Raw genomic sequence first — 16,996 nt, forward strand, 5'->3', positions numbered from 1 at the left:
AGTGTAATCACTGTCTGTGGGTTATTAATCCATAGTCACTTAGCCTTCAAGAGGGCGTCCTCTTCAACTGGTGCATGCTTGCTCGATGAGTGCTCGTAAATTAATTAATTTACCTCCACTTTTCAGGGTACAGTGTACAAGAACCGGAACTGAAGGATGTTTTAATCCAATTGCGCGTGGCACGTATTAACGTGGCTCTAATTAGTACTCATATGTAGCAGGTGTTCTTGTCCACCTTGGACGTGAAGGCTCTCTGGAGGTACATATATTAAACGTTTTTCGATCAGAGAAGAAAGTTTTTCCGTGTAGCGATAGGTTATTAGATAGGATAATACCTCGAATATGTTAGTTACCCATGCCGCATGATCTTTCCTGCCCGATCTTCTTAGAGTTAGATTATTTTGATGGCAACTACCTCGTCCACTCTTATATACCGGTTTCTGGAAGTGTTAAAATATTGTCATCCAGTTTTGGAAATCATATCTATGGTAGAGAGAAAGCGTCAATCGGTAAACTACGGTCACAACTGGTATCACGGTCAGGGCGCTGATCCGAAGCGCTGGTTGATACCGGTTATAATTAGCAGTTCGTTAGTACAATTTACTTTGCAATTGCATATTCCTCGATGAATTTTTCTTCGGTTGGTCATATGCCAGTCAGTGCTAACTAATTCTATTTTTTGATCATGGCGTAAAAATGAGGCAAGAGATCATGATGTAAGAATGAAACATTCCCTTCTTTCTTTCTCAAAAAAAGCACCCACTAATTGTCCTTTCGAAACGTCCTCCTAATTGTCCTCAGTACCAATCGTATGTGAAATATAGAAGCTGTAATATTAGCGCCATACCGTTTTAGCTCCATGTCAGGTGTTGCTCAGATTCCGCGGAGAAAGAGATTGCCCAACGATGATAACTTCTTGGTGCCACAGTTGATCGATCGCTCCGTGATGACAGCTTTGTCCCACAGACACACTCAGGCGAACGGATGGCACATATCATATCACACTCGGTGTACTACTGATACTTATCCCATTCTTCCCCTTCTTCTCCCTGTCCAGGGTGCATGGTGCCACCCCTCGTTCCATTTCGGCCATTATCTTTACCGACCCCGGGTAAGCTGTATAGGTTGAGTTTGTTCCTTTGGCCCTCAGACGATCGTGATTGCCGTGGTCGCGCCGTATTTCTTATTCCGCCGGTCTTCGCAGGTTCGCCGAAGCGCTCGCAAGCACGGGCCGCTCACTCGCTCAGTCGTGTTCGTTCGTGTGTGCGTATAGCGTAATCGGAAACATTGTTAGTTCTACCTATTGACACGGTGTTTCCTTCCACGGTGGTTGCGGTGGTCACACCGCACACACGGGTATGCGCGCGCTATATAAAAGCGTGTCGCCAAAAGAAGACGCTTTTTAGAAGTCTTCCGAACGGGACCGCCGTAACACTCCTTGCACCGTGTGTGGTGATCGCGTGTGGGTCACGTTACCCTGTAACCATTGGAACCGTGGTTGAATGTTAATGGCGGGTTGATTTTTGTTTTTGCTTTTTTTTTTGGGAAGGGTGGGTGATTGTTCTGTGGATCCTGTAGGAATGAAGGGAAAGCGCTGGTGGAACTGAAGGGTTGTTTAGATGCGTTTTGCCCTACAGTGTGTGCATTGTTTCCCAATGGCTAATGGTTTACCGCGATTGCCGATTGTTATACGGGTGTATATTGTAATGGCCATTGGTTAGCAGTGGCCAGGTGAATGTGTGTGTTTTTTTTATTTTATTTTATTGTACAGCAGGTTGGACACTGTAGGAGGGGAAAACGGTGCTTTGTACGATGACTTTTAAAACTTTTAGTAGAAGTGCATTTAAAGAGTGCGTGAAGTGAAGAATTTCTTATGAGTTTATTTTTGGGTTAGAATTGATATTGGCTTAAAATACCCATCATCACCACAATCGAACTAATCGCTTTTACTGCATTTTTCCTTTGTACTTCCTATCCGAAATAGTTATAGGCCGATAGCAAGAAGTGTAGCATAGTGTTGTAGTGTACAGTCAAACGAGTTGTTTGGTGATTATTCAGATTGTGAATGTGATCGTGTATGTTTGTGTGATAGAACCGGGGCATAATCCTATCCAGCTAGTGTCCGTGGTGACAATTGCAGATTACTGAAATTACTGAAGTGACGGAAGTGGTCCGAAAGGGTACAGGTTAGTTGCATTTCCTTCTCTGTTCTCCGTTACATCGTAGTATCATCGCGATCATCATCTACATACCAGCTTATGTGCGCTAATGGATGTTGGCAACCTTAGTAGAACGAAGAGACGACCCTTGTAGTGTGAGGTGTGGATCGTTTGTTCTATTTCGCTGTCGGAAGGGAACCGAAATTGGCAAAGATTAGAAAATGTGACCGCAACCTCCTAAAACCCTTTACTCTCGCCGATTGATCACCGCTGGAAGAAAGCCCTTCAACGATGTCACGTGTGTTTTTGTGGTCAACAGTGTCTCTCACCAGCTGGTGGATGGTGAATGACACTTATTTGATTTGTGATTCTAAAATGAAGGATTTTACACATTTGCAACAAAAAGTTTCAGCTCTCGTATAACAGAATAAATGTGATTAAAAAATGGAACAAAGTACGTTTTTTTTCCTGCATGAGTAAGTCATACGTTTTGAAACTGTAGACTCTGTACCACTTAGTACAGATGATGGTTTGTGCGATATTTGCATCTCTTACGGTGCTTCTCAATTACTCTCCCTGGTCTAGGGCGTAGGAGTTACTTAGGAAGCTTAGCGGTGATTTCGATCTTGACTCCGTGATTTGTACTGTTTCATTTGGCGCTGTATATGCCCTTCCCCCGCTGTTAGAAGAATGTACATAAACGCAACATGTACGAAACGACTTTGCGGCCAATTGGACGTACGTGCGCTAGTGTACGGTAAGACAGGGTTTGGTATGACACCATGAAGATCGGGTCGCTTTGTTTGGAAATGGTTCACGAATTGTTTATTCTTGCTGTGGTGTTAAAAAAAAATTCTTCGGATGCACCTATCCAAAGGGACACTTTTTAGACAGCATAACAAAACTTCAATCAATAATCGGTTCTACAACCCCTCGTGGCAATTAAATGAAGCTGATACTCACACTTTGATGAGCAATAGTATTCAATTCAATTATGACCGATGATCGCACGATGAATGATTAAGGCACATCAATTCAAGTGTTTCGATTGAAGATGAGGCTCATCAATTGAGGCTAGAGGACACTGTGTAGGCGAAACATATGTGATCGATCAGTGTGGTCCACCCAAAGTGGGGTCTTAAACCCCTCACCATTCTCAATCATCCATCAAGCAAGTGCCGTTGCGCTTTATGAGACGCAAGAAATAAGAGGAACCAGTGTTACGCCTTATCGTGGTTCCGACTTGTACCGGTTCGATACCAATTGGTTTGTGATGCGTATACGACCACTGCCCAAGATTGATTAGGCGCTGCTCAGGGTTTTACAGTGCCGATGAACCGATCGCACCACCAAGACTGCGTTCACTTTCGTTGGTCGTTTTTCTTCTACACTGGTTTACGATCTGGCTACGTCACAGCAGAAAAAAAAACAAACGATTTCACTCGAAGAAAAAAAAAGAGTTGCGAGTTCCCTTTGCAGTGCTAGAACTCGAAACGTATCGTAACTGATTCGATGCACCGGTTCTGAAATGCAACGTGCAGCAGACGCATTGATTCGGCCCCTTACCCAGTGCGAACACGACAGCTAAAACATATTTATTCATGAACCACGATGACCATATTAGTAGTGCTCGTCGTTGGGAAAACCGAACCTGTCCCGGTGCTGGATCGAACCGTACAGCCGATCTACACTGATTAGGTCTTTCGATTTTCGAGCACTTTCGGTGCGGTCTGCGTCGTGACATAAATCCTAGCATCCCTCTGGGCAAGCATCCAACTGTGTGGAACAGAGAGAGAGAGAAGAAGAAGACATCACGGCAAATTCGTATTTGCAATAGGTCACAACAAACGCGCCAACACTTCACCCATCCTCATGTAGAACAGTGGCTCATCGTAGATTTGCTTCTCCACCGTTCATTGCTCGTATTTTGCGTCCTCTTGGGTTGACTGACTTAGGTGGCGTAGTGGTTGGCTTCACTGTACAAACGCCCGAAGCTGATCAAATCCCAGTTCTACAGCTTCCAGCGTGTGCCTCGAAACGAATCGATCGCACGACGAGGGTCCGAGGGTGTTGTTCGTCTGGGAGCCGATGCACGTCGTCGCAGCAACTTGATGCGGTACACCGGAGGGAGAGTCGCGGTGTGTGTGCGGGCGGTTTGTAGTCACATTTAAAACGAAGGGAGGAAGGGTTAAGAACAATAAAACATCACCAATTAGTTGGACGCGGGTGTTTGGTTCTAGTTTATAAATAAGGGTACCGTGCCGGCGATCCCCAATAGTCGCTTGCAATTCGTCGTCCAGTCCGGAGATCTTTTTGGAGGCTAAGAAGCCTAAATCTAGGCAGTAAATTCTTCTGTCAGTACCATCCCATCTGGCATCTTTTGGGGGAGGCAGTTTAACGCTTAGATTGCTTGTACCACCAAGGATCATAGTGGACGTCGGTGCGGATAGAACCGTTTGCATAAGTTAGTGACATCCGGGAGTGGCGATTGTGCAGCTGATCATCATAATGATGATGATTTTATCGGGTGAAACACCTTCCGGGTAATTGGCTTTTTTGTGTGATTTGTTGTGCGTGCTTTTTTAACGTGGCCCAAGTGCACTGACGACTAAACACAGTCAACTGTCCACCGAAGGATAAGACGATCCTCGCTATATCATCGTCCAACACCTGCTCAGGTGGCGAAGTAATCGCGTGTGCTACTGTTGTTTTGCGTGGAAGTCTAGCACGGCCTGTGCCTGCGGAAGAGTGCACATCAGAGTTGGTGTGGCGCGTGCATCGCTCTCGGACGTTCGGACGCGTCCTCCATCATCGGTGCAAGCTCGTGACAGTTCCCGAGGGTACCATCTCATCGCCATCATCGTTACCATCGCTAAACGGTTGCTGGCAAGTAGTTAGGTGTGAGATTAGGGACGTCCGCGTCGTAACACCTTCGCCCCCCGTACCCAAAGCATCCCAACAACGCGCGCCCACCAAACCTTTGGTTCGGCCGAGTTCATCGAGCGTGTGTGTACTATCAACACCCGGAACCACCGTTACCCGGGAGTGTGCTCCCGCAGCGAAATCATGAAGAAAACGTAATTATAGAGCGTGGTTTAGATTGTTTTCCCGTTTTCACCCACTTCATCCAGTGGCCATCCACTGCACTTGCATTCTTTTAGTATCTCATTAGTCTGACTGCCCTTCCCCCAAAGCGATCGGTGCGATCTAGTTGCGATCGAATTTTGGATCGAAGTGGTCGTTGTGCGTCGTTGATTGGTGAGAACAGTTCCCACGGTTCCGATGGTTGTCTACTACAAGGGGCCTCCCCTGCGCTATGGAATAGTCGCCCGGATTAGTTAAAATGGAAACTGCAGTTGCAGTTTCCTTCTCTATTCTCCAGCCTCAGACCCAAGCATTCGAATCGTCTCCATTGTGCGTCAACGCTTAGTGCGTGCCGAGTGGCGATCATCTGATCAACGGTTCGAACGTTGGTTCTAGGTAATGGGTAGGAATGACCCAAGGGATCGAGGATGATGCTGATGTTCGTGAACTCTCACGCACGTTACTTCAAGGTTATCGTATGCAGCAGATGCATCGACAACAAGATGTGCATCGTTGCAGCTTGTTTGTCTCCAAACATTGGTTGTTTTTTTCTCTCCAGATTTAGATCTGGAAATCATTTTAAGGTTCACTTGTTGGAAATTCTGAGATTCGAGATCACTTAATACAAAAGATCGAGATCTTTATCGTCTAGATCAGGGGTCTCCAAACTTCGGACTGAGGGCCGAGGCTCTCCCGAGGTATACCGAGATTGGACCTCAGCTGTGGCTATTACACTCAAAGCGGCCCGGTATCTAAAACGTTTCGAGGCCCCTGGTCTAGATCACGAGATCTGCTTTGTTTTATTTGCTTAGGAGAAAAAGAACCAAAAGTCTTTGTCGTTTAATTTTAGTAATAAAAATAATTAGAAAAAAAAACGAATATCTTTCCGACTATCTTCTATTGCCATCAAATTTTCCATATGGAATGTTTTTCTCTATTGACACATGATCAATACTACCCGTACAAGTTGAGGATCACTCAAATGCTCCAACACCTCCAATCCGCCTCTGGCACATGGTTACGCTGTGGCATGTACGTGAATTGATAATTTCATTGCCGTCTAGCGGTCTCGGTTTCGTTCACCAATGCACCGATTGTGGAAAAGTTTTGACAGCGACCCTGGTTACATGCCAAAGATGGCCATCGCGTTCAAACTACCAGTAGCACCGGTACCTAATAGTAGTTAGGCAAGGGGACGGAAGGTGTATTTTTTTTTGTTGTTTGCCGTTGCACAAAGGTCATACCAACTGGTGGTACCCGGGAACTCGGGAAGGTAATGCAAAAGGTGTACATAGTTTTAATTGCGCATTCGTTCCAACCAAAAACCATCACCTTCCCCTCTCCCCGGGGGGTGTACGATCACTCGACACCTACCTACCTGTCCCATCATTTGTGGGTCCGTTATCATCAGGCCTCCCCCCCCCCGGGTCCGACCATGTCTGTGTGCGCCCGCTAGCAAGTATGAAGCGCTTTGATTAATTGATTAAGTTTTAATTGATTTATTAAATTCTAGCGCTTATTAATGTCGAACCTTATCATGCGAGGTGGGTTCCTCGCCATACCATACGCCGGGTTGATAGATTTGTTCTGGCATCTTGGTTTTTGTTTGTTTGCTTGCGACCACTTTTCTACCACTTCTTCCAGTGCCATCGTGATCGCGATCGTACGCGAAACAATTAGCTTAAAATGGAATGAAAACATGTCTTGAGCACGCAACATGGTAACATGGTTGGGAGGGAATTCCTTTTCTAGCGTCGAAGCATGTCTGGTGCGCGTTAAACTGATGGAAATACTGATGCCGTGTGATGAAATGTGCGAACCATAAATCTTCCAACCGATTGGAAGAATTCCTCGCACAAATCTGTCACCCGGAATGGTGGTTTTTGATAATGATTTTAGAACGGTTGTCCATAAGTAGTTTGAAAATAATATTGATGCACGAAGGAGGTGTGTTTTTTTTTGTTGTTGTTAGCATTTCTTATTGCTCAAATACATGTTATGGGTGCTTCTGAACAGCTTAATGAACGATCAAGGTTCTTTCTACTGCTCCGATGAGTGTGATGGGATGTATTTTTTTCTTATCTATCGAGAGTCTGACACCACTTGCTACATCGAAAAAAACATCTTTAACATACCAATGCGTCATGTTTGTTGCTTTCAATTGATTAGAATGGGTCGCACTTAAATTGACAAATATTAGTCCTACAATCAATTCATTGCCTCGTAGCAACGTTTCCATCCCCATTATCCTTATCAAAGCGAACAAGCGTCCCTTAGTAGCTGAGTCATGTAGCTTCTACTCTTTGCAAAACGCCACCAGAGATGGGAAAGAATGTTGCACGCGATCCACACGCGATGTGAAAGGAGCAAAGTTCACATACGGCTATTGTCACGAGCATACAATGAGCAGTAGAAATCATAAAAAACCAGTCCAGTCGTAACCGGAAAAAGCAAGTAAAACCCTTAACATTGACGCCACAACAACAACACCAATTGCCATTTGGGGGTAAACTTTGTAATTGATCCATTTTGGCATGAACGCGAATTGGTTTCCCTTTCTGTTGCAAACCTTGCCGAGGGTATGAATAATGAAGACACTCGATTTATTTGTTTGTCCCACTGCTCTAATTATGTTGTTTGCTGATCATCTAGCCGGGAAGCATCGAGACATGTTTTCCTATACACTTCAATTGTGTTAATGATTTCACCCTGACGTAACAGCAAACGAGGAAAAGGGGATTCGTTCATTGACCATCTGCAAAGGCTGGATCGCTTGGTTCGCTTGGTCAAGATCAAGCGATGTTCCGGTTGGGATATGGATTGAGGTGTTAAATGGTTGCGTCCTTACCGAGATGTAGCCGTGTGAGGTAATGGTGCTGTTTTTTTGTTGATGAAAGCAAACAGAATCTGTTCAAATTGTATGCTTGAGAGACTTCCAAACATTCGTCCTTTCAGGTTCGGTTAGCATACTATTAAGGGTGTGGTTACATCATCTCTCAGCTTAAGTGGCTTTTTATTCTCATAAAGTGTTGTTGAAAGATTTAATCGGTTTCTTTGACTGAGATGCGTTGGAGATGCGAATGGATTCTTTTATCTTTTTTTTTTGCGCCAGACACTGAAATGTTGTCGAGCTGCTTTATGGATTTAATGGTGGTGTTTGGTCGATTCGTAGCACCTGGAATTTATAAACATAGTAGAGGCGATACTTCAACAATATTCGTGATGATCTTGAATCTTGGTATAATTCTTATTGAACTATACAGAATATCGCAAAATCTAAATAAACTTGTTGTTTACAGTGTTTCAAGACAATAGTACAAAATTAAACTATTTTTGACATATTTAGCTAGTGTTTAAAGTGAGAGAAAGGGATACCAAAAGCAGTAGATTCAACTTATTCTTCAAAACCTTGGAACTTGTGATTCATACTAGGCATATTGTTATTATTAGCTTATCTGGGTCGTAAAGCTTCATCTATTTGTAAAAAGCACTTTGAAAATCGTCTTATATATTCGGGACTATCTATGACTAATTCTCGGCCAAACTTAGCGGCTCTTTAGTCGCCTCCGTGAAAAGCAAGTCGGAGTTGCATGCGAATACAATGAATCGTTTTCTAGACATTTAATTGTTAATAATATTTCTTGTCTCAGATACGCATGATTTCAATGGATGTCGACCATCCAAATTTAGGCTCAACGAGCAACCTATAAGACCGTATCTCACCTGTCCGTTTTTTGGCCTTTTGGATTTGTTAGAGCAGAAATACTTTTAACTAATTGAAAGATTGCTTCACAATCACACATCACAATCTTAAATTGCTATTGCAACGGTTAGTAAGCAAACAAATTTTCCAATCTATTGCTGATTTTCCTTAAACATACCTGCCATTAGAATGAACTTCTAAACAGTACGATCCTCACTCCGGCTTGCCTTTCACGGAGGTCTCCCTTATCTATAGACGGATGTCCACTTCGTTCAGTTGATGGTTCCAATCGATCGATTAAATACTACCAGTATGGAACCGAGGGACGATTAACGAATGACGTTAGTGGAGCGTGCACTTCGTGTCAACTGTTGGCTTCTCCTGGGGTTCGTTAGGGATGTATGTCTAATGATACTGCCGATTTTGAATCGCCGTGCGGATGGCAGAATCAAGATTGGATTATGTCACCATTAATTGGTTCCGATTTTATTGTACACCTCCAGCGCCATCAACCAAACTAAATCGTTGTGACGTATACGATCGATTGTGAGTGAGAATCGTGATCGTGATTTAAACGAAACATAACGTTTTGATGTTTCTTAGCTTTGTACAGTAAACTGTGTAACTTATACAGTTGTAGCTTGCAGTAGCTTAATGCGAATTTCTCCAGTAATATGTTAAACACACCGAAAGGTACAAGGCACAGAATTCGCCATCAAGGGCAACCCGGTCAACATGAAGCATCATTGTGTCGAGACACCTTTTAGCATACTTATCACATGTACTGTGCCCGTGCCGGACCTCATCATCATCATCATCATCATCATAACGCCGGCAGTATCGGCCCACAAGTGGTCAAAAGCCGGCGCGGTAAGTTTCATGTCGTGACTCACATGACACTCATGACGAAGAAGATTTGAACCGTTTATCACCCTTTGTCCGGCTTTGGAGAAAAACGATCGCCACGTGTTGTACGCCGATGGTGTGTCCATTGCTCCCTACGCTTTCGAGTGTGTGTTTGCTAGCCGACCCCACACGCGATCGTATGCCAAACAGCCATGCATAATCCGACGTGTGAATTGCATATGGCGAAGCGAATGCATGAAACATTTGTTACAAATATTTAACTGGCATAATGATATCTGTGTCAGATTGTTTTTTTTTGCGTGTGAATGTCGTGATAAAATCAAATATTCTACAACCTCTTCATATCAGTTGGACATCACTTGTGTGACACTATCAGGTTGTTTGAACTGTCACCAAACAATCGTTCTGATGTAATTTGTTTTTCCTGTATAACAATTAAAAGATGGATTCACATGGACCGAGCTGGTAAATAAGTGATAACACCGCACGCAAATACGATCTATTTTCGATCGTTGTTTTCTGTTCACAACTTTTCGCACGGATGGGATCTTTCAGGTTTGGTTTTGGGCCTGTACCAAGTGTGGCGATCGAGCCTCATTGCGAAATTGGCTAACAAATATAGCTCTCATTTTGCTGCTCCCATCGATCGTTTGGGAGCGGGGATGAGGGAGGACAGTCGGTATTATTTACTAGTCAAACATCTGCTGATTCAATTAACGCCATCCTACCAAGCGAATCCCCATAATCAGGTTTTGCTATTTCCTTAGCCGCGCACCGATTTGATTGAGTTTAGAAGCACAAATTAAAACGGCAAACGGACGTGTAACGCTCGTGACTCTTAACTGGATGCGCAAACATTACCGCCAGTGGTGGTTGTGGATGGTTTTGCCTGGTGCAAAATACAAACGATATCTACCGAATGTCCTAGCCACGTCCCGAGAAGGTGCGGATAGATCGGATACGTGTTTCAGTGTTTTTTTGCTGCTAAACTTGTCAATCAATACGCAAGTTCGTCGTCCCGATTTGGTACTGTGACGCCAATTAGTTATGGTTGATTGTTTTCACCATTATCACACCCTTCGTAAATTCTCCCTGCGTGTGTGTGTGTGTGTGTGTGTGTGTGTGGGCATTTGTATCTTATCGTGGAAATTGACATGCTAATCCGCCCAGACCTAGACCTAGTTTTGGGGGTGCTTAATATAATTGAGGAAGCCACCTTGTTTATTCGAGCACTTTGCAAGAAGTTGCAATCGCTGGGAATTGGACCCGGGGAACGCGCTCAGTTTGATCGTTGCATGTGTTGCGCGCTGGTTCAGTCTTGTAATGTAATTGCTAGGAAGATAATTTTGAACGATCTTCCAGCAAAACCGAGCGATGAGATGCCCTTCGATTAACATTGTGTTTGTCTGGTTCGTACAAACCGTTTGCCAAGTAGCAAATGATTCGCTGTAATGGCACATGATAAGTATCGCTGTACAGACATACACACGAGACCCATCCGTACAGGTAGTGCAAGCTGGAAAACATGGTCACGGAATGTGTGATCCATGCGAGGCAACATCGTTTTGACATACTGCGCTGGGCGTACATACGCCGATGAGGGGAATGACGCACGTGAAGGAACCGACCCAGTGCCCTCGAACTCGAGATCAAACTGCCATTTCTCCATTCCTGGTCGTCGGCCATTGTTTGTGTGGTTCGGGGGAGCTAACTTGATAAAGCTTGTCATTCATCGGCTAGACATCTTTATGGGACGATCTGAGGTTGTGTCGTTTTTCGGGTGCTAATCAGCCGACAATCAGCAAGAATAATGTTTCACATCCGTTTTTTTCGGGGTCTCGATCAACGATGGATTCTTGTCGAGGAAGGAAGCACTTTGGAATTTCCCTGCAACTGCAGCTGCAACTTAATCTTGTTGCAAATGCAAAAGCTTAACACGATCGAGGTGCGATCGCTTTTCCTGGATATGGTGGAGTTGATTTTTCCGTCGGCGGTATTTAATTTCTCATCACCCATCACACGGTAAACTCGGTCAGTTTGGTATCGGGGCAGTACCTCATTAGCCAGCACCGGGGCACTGTGTACGATTTTCAAACCCCTTGTTGAAACAATAATTATTGTTGAAGCGTCAAACAAAGGGTGGCCCGGGTGCGATTGTTCAAATTCCACGGCTTACGGCAAGCGTGTAGCTGAACTCGTGCGCCTCCGGTGAAGGAACGCCATTTGTTCGGTGGGGTAAAGGTGATGGGCCGCTCTTGGATGCATCCCGGTGCCACGTGGTTGGGCGGAACTTGGGGGCACACATACATATACGGGTACATAGAAGCACATACACTTGTACAAGATGTTTGCCTGATTTCCAATCAATCAGAGATATCTGGCTTTGGATCATCGCTCGTCATAGAAGATGAACTGACGATTAGTGTATCTTCCCATCATCTGTTGTTGAACTTTGGCATTGAAGAGGGTGAAAATTGAAGCAGATATGCAATGGAATAATTATTTGAAGCAAATGTATGTGGTTTTTACAGAAAAAAAATCTAAAAACTTCCTCAAAATGTTTAGAAAACACGCACAACACAGCATGATCACTCTACCAGATTTCATTCATTATTGATCAGAATACTCTTCTCTTATGATAATGAAAATTCTTTTCAATTGAGGCGGTAAGCCATATCATCGTATCTACTTAAACTTTAGATCTAAATGGACCAGAAATGATCCAAATCCGAATAGCTTCAATGTTCCTGGTGAATTGTAAATGATGAATTTTCGGTTCCACACTACAAGAACAGGTATCAAATCCCATCTGGGTCCTCCCCTCGTAGCAAGCCTAGTAAGCAAGAAATAGCCGGCATGACCTTAGAGGTCGTTGCGCCTAGAAGAAGGAGAATATGAATTTATTTCTATCATAAATACAACGTCCTCATGCTGCACAATCATCCACGTTTATGTTATAAACGTTCCATTTAAAAAAAAGCAATCTCATTCAATGGGTAAAACTTTTTTCCCCCGCTTCGTAGTATTATCAAGATGCCTTCGGAGGAAGGGAATGCTTCCTCCCAGTCGTCCAGCGGTGACACGAAGCGCAAGGTCAGCATCATCACCGAACCGGTCGTCGAGCGATTAGGGCACGATAACTTGGGCTTTGAGCAGAACAAACGCAAAATATCGCAGGTTGGTGAAAAAATGCGCGCAAAAACCCATTCAAAAGCACAGTTCATTTGCATTGATTTTCATCCCATCGCAGCAATCGCACCATTCCGAGGAAGGTCCGGCACGAAGGAAAAGCAACCTGCACAACAATAACTTTGACACCTCGTCCATCCACAGTGGTAAGTGTGCTAGTACCTAGTGTTGGAAGTATTTGTCTTAAGCAGGTGGTATTTTCATAACATATTTAACCTACCCTCTATTGTGCTACAACAGATCGCTACAATGGCGAAGCTGGTGGTCGTGCCAAAAAGCAGTCCTTCTCGGAAGCGCTCGAAAAGATTGAACGAGACTATGATAATTCCCGGCTGGAACAGTCTTGGATCTATTCGCTGTGCATGCGATGTCGGGTCGAGTACACAACGCCCTCGTGGGAACCGCCCGGTTGGCAAAAAATTTGCCCTTATCCCCTGTGTCCGTCCTACCGCCAGTTTGCCCGAATCCTGTCAATCATTCTTATAGGTATATAGAGAAAAAATAAAGATGCTGCTGATTGTGACCAACAATTGCTCACACTCCTGCGTGTCTGTTTTTTCAGGTGTACTGCTATGGATTACGGCGTTTGTCATCATCGGCGATACGGCCGCACCGGGTGGACAATTATTCCAACTGGTGGTACTAACAGTGGCAGCCAACTTTGGTGGCTTTCTCATCTCCCTAACGACACTACCCCGGCTGATTGGCATGCTGTTGGTGGGCATACTGTTCCAGGTGAGTAAAGTTTGACCACAATCGGGGCACACTTTGTACAAGTGAGTTATCGCCTATAGAAGCGTGTTGCGCAGGCGAGACAGCTGCATAAAAGGTCACCTGTCGACGGGGACTAGCTTCTTAGAACGGTAAAACGGAACAGTTCCCCGGACCTTTACCGGACGGCTCATTAGACTGAGGAGGTTGAAGGGATAATAAATTAGTTGCGTCCACGCCACTGTGCCGTAGGCACATCTTGCACACCGAAGATACCATTATTATATTAAGTCATCTTTATGAAACTCGCCCCATCGCGGAGATGGGGGAGAGAGAAGATCCACTCGAGTGCAAACGGAGGAATGCGCGAAAGATTGATGAAGAGTTGATTGCATATGCATTTTCGCGGCAAACTGAGGTTTGCATCTACTTAAAGCCGATCGACGAAAGCAAGAGAGAGAGTGTGGGAGAGCTAGAACCGGGAGCGCTTGGTATTTATCATGACCCAGCTCGGTATCATGCTGGGCACGAGTTAAAGCTCATCAGCCCATTAGTGTATGATATGGAGTGCGCAGAATAGTTTCGTTGGAAGTAAACAGATGATTGCAACGCGTAGAGTCTTCGGTAACTGTAGAAATGGACCTACGCGATGATGCATGTATTGGGAACTATATAGAGATCCTCATTACGACGTTACTAACATTACATATCTAAATCATTTCTTCAATACATCTTACAGACCGGGGCAGATTTAATAGATCTTCAAACTACCAAAATCGAAATGATAACCTCCTTCTCGGCTTCTCCCCTTAGAACGTTGGCTGGGTAAATCTGGACGGTGAGTTCCAGATCGTGACGGCCGAACTGCGCAAACTCGCCCTGGTCATCATTCTTGTCCGGGCCGGGCTGGAAATGGATCCGACCGCGTTTAAAAAGATCTACAAAACCATCCTGAAGCTCGGTCTCATTCCGTGGTTCGTCGAGTGCTCGCTGATTGCGGTGTGTGCCCGATTCTTCCTGCAGCTACCGTGGCTATGGAGCATCCTGCTCGGTTCGATTGTTGGTGCTGTTTCGCCGGCCGTCGTCGTGCCCTGCCTGTTCCGGTTGCGCACCAAGGGGTACGGTGTGGTGAAGGGTATCCCGACCCTCATCATTGCGGTGGCCGGTATCGACGACGCGGTATCGGTGGCAGGTTTCGGCATCATCTCCAGCATCATGTTCAGCACGCAGAGTCTCGGGTTGCAGATTGCACAGGCTCCGGTGTGTATTATTGGAGGGCTTGGGTTCGGTGTGGTATGGGGCTTCCTGTGCAAGTACGTGCCCGAACCGGGCGATGCGTACGTCGTACCGATTCGCACACTGATGCTGTTCGGTGGCGGACTGCTCGCCGTGTTTGGTAGTGAGGAAATCAACTTCGAAGGTGCCGGTCCGCTGGGTGTGGTGTTTGCCGCGTTCACCGCATCGTACTTTTGGTGTGGACAGGGCTGGGAGCTGGAGGATAATCCAGTGTCGACTGCGTTCGAAATTTTCTGGATGATCTTCGAACCAATTCTGTTCGGAATTACTGGTGCTTCTATTAAGGTATGCATTTCTCTGGATGTGCGATATTCGGAAAGGTTGATCAAGTGTGTTAAATAATCGCTTCAGATTGCTGAGCTGGATCCTCACATAGTATCGATCGGTGTGGGCAGCATTTACGTGGTTGCTATAATCCGCATCCTGACCACGGTGGCGATCGCGTTTGGAGATAAGCTCAACGTTAAGGAAAAGGTAGACCAGACAGTCGTATTGCTGTTCCTGACTAGCTAATACTATGACCCCTCTATTCCCCAGATCTTTGTTGCCATTTCATGGATGTCGAAAGCGACAGTACAGGCCGCCCTTGGACCGGTTGCCCTGAAGACGGTCATGTCCAATGAAAACCGTACTGAGGAGGAGGTGCATTACGCCGAGTTGGTGAAGATGGTGTGCATCATGAGCATCATCTTAACTGCACCGCTCGGCGCGATTCTTATTTCGGTAACCGGTACTAAGCTGCTCAAGAAAACGAAGCAACAGCTTGAGCCCATGGATGGTACGTTGGGTGCGTTTGGGAGCTTAGTCATGGCGGAAGTTCAGGCACGAGTCGCCCACTATTGTATCGGTTTTTTTTCTCTCCTATGTTTCAGGCTGGCGGCGGAGCCATCGACCCTCACTGCACGACATCAGTATCATCGACGAGGAGGAAGAGCGGGAAGATATCGAGGGTATCGCGGATGAGGATACGGCTGCCAACACGCTGTCCAATGCCCAGACGGCAACAGCGTTCACCATCACGAAATAGATCACGCTAAATCGATCGAGAGCGGAAAGACAATACGTTGCTAATGGACAAGAGGTATCATGAACGATCTTTCTATCTTTTTGACGAAGTGCATTCCAAAACGTATGTGGCGCAGCGCGAGAAACTAAGAAAGAAGTGCTAATTATGTGCTCCGTTCGTCACAGAGAAGGTACTGATCGTGATCGCGTATCAACATTCAGTGTAGTTAGCATATCGTTAGTTTAAAAAATTGTTGTTGTAGCGTTTCTACCGTAGAACAATGATCGGCCTACCAGCGTACTATATTCTTTGCTATAATCCAGCTCAACGATATCTTCCAATGATGGTGAATGTGATCATTTGTAGATAAAATAGCGTTTTCACAAATTGTATACATTCCTAAATCTTACCCCATAGATAATAATAGTGTAATGAGCGTACGATAGTGATCCGGTAGGAATGGTACTTTGGCTACCATGTGCATTGAGAAAGGACTCGGATCGTTTGAAAACATTTGTTTAGTGGTATTCGCGACAGGAAACATGATTCCCTGCGGTACGCCTTGTTTTTTTTTGTAATCGTAAATGAAATAGTACTCGCAAATGCGCTGTAGTTAGTGTAGCACTGTTATAGCTCATTATTGTTGTATGAAAATGAATGTACTGTAAAATGTTAATAGTACTTACTTCCTGTGGGGTGCATTATTACTTGAAAAACGAAAGAAATGTCGCCATTGTTAATTCATTTGCGGTAAGAAAATGTTTGATCCACTCACGGTTCAGCATTCTTCCGGACATCTTGCTTCTTGTTCATCTTGTTTTTAAATTCTCACGTTGTGTAAATCTTCGTTTCGTTTTCCTATCGTTTCTCTGCTCTCGTTATGCCGAATTGATGCCTCAGTTACGTATAGTGAGATCAGATAGGCTAGCGAGATGAGCGTGAACTGCTTTCTCACCAAACGGCACATTTTCTCATCAACGT

At 44.9% G+C, this 16,996-nt stretch overlaps 1 protein-coding gene across 5 annotated transcripts; it reads left to right on the forward strand.

The window, feature by feature from the left end:
* Nucleotides 1-1,385: 1,385 nt before the first annotated feature.
* LOC125763827 (sodium/hydrogen exchanger 9B2) lies at nt 1,386-16,700 on the forward strand. 5 transcript variants are annotated; one of them, XM_049427385.1, is made up of 10 exons: nt 1,386-1,462; nt 1,985-2,186; nt 12,837-12,990; nt 13,064-13,148; nt 13,243-13,488; nt 13,565-13,737; nt 14,527-15,294; nt 15,361-15,483; nt 15,547-15,796; nt 15,882-16,700. In XM_049427385.1, the coding sequence occupies exons 3-10, from the start codon at nt 12,847-12,849 to the stop codon at nt 16,034-16,036; spliced, it is 1,944 nt and encodes a 647-aa protein (XP_049283342.1). In that variant the 5' UTR covers nt 1,386-1,462; nt 1,985-2,186; nt 12,837-12,846; the 3' UTR covers nt 16,037-16,700. The 5 variants fall into 5 exon arrangements, with proteins under 5 accessions (XP_049283342.1, XP_049283341.1, XP_049283340.1 ...); XM_049427384.1 differs by having other exon boundaries at nt 1,387-1,550; XM_049427383.1 differs by having other exon boundaries at nt 1,387-1,515.
* The last annotated feature ends 296 nt before the right edge of the window (nt 16,701-16,996 follow it).

This window comes from Anopheles funestus, chromosome 2RL (assembly GCF_943734845.2).
Source record: "Anopheles funestus chromosome 2RL, idAnoFuneDA-416_04, whole genome shotgun sequence".
Taxonomy (NCBI): Eukaryota; Metazoa; Arthropoda; class Insecta; order Diptera; family Culicidae; genus Anopheles; species Anopheles funestus.

Coding starts and splice junctions, on each gene's coding strand:
- LOC125763827 (XM_049427380.1), top strand. Junction 13,149..13,242: donor CACCTCGTCCATCCACAGTG/GTAAGTGTGCTA, acceptor GTGCTACAACAG/ATCGCTACAATGGCGAAGCT. Junction 15,295..15,360: donor TTACTGGTGCTTCTATTAAG/GTATGCATTTCT, acceptor TAATCGCTTCAG/ATTGCTGAGCTGGATCCTCA.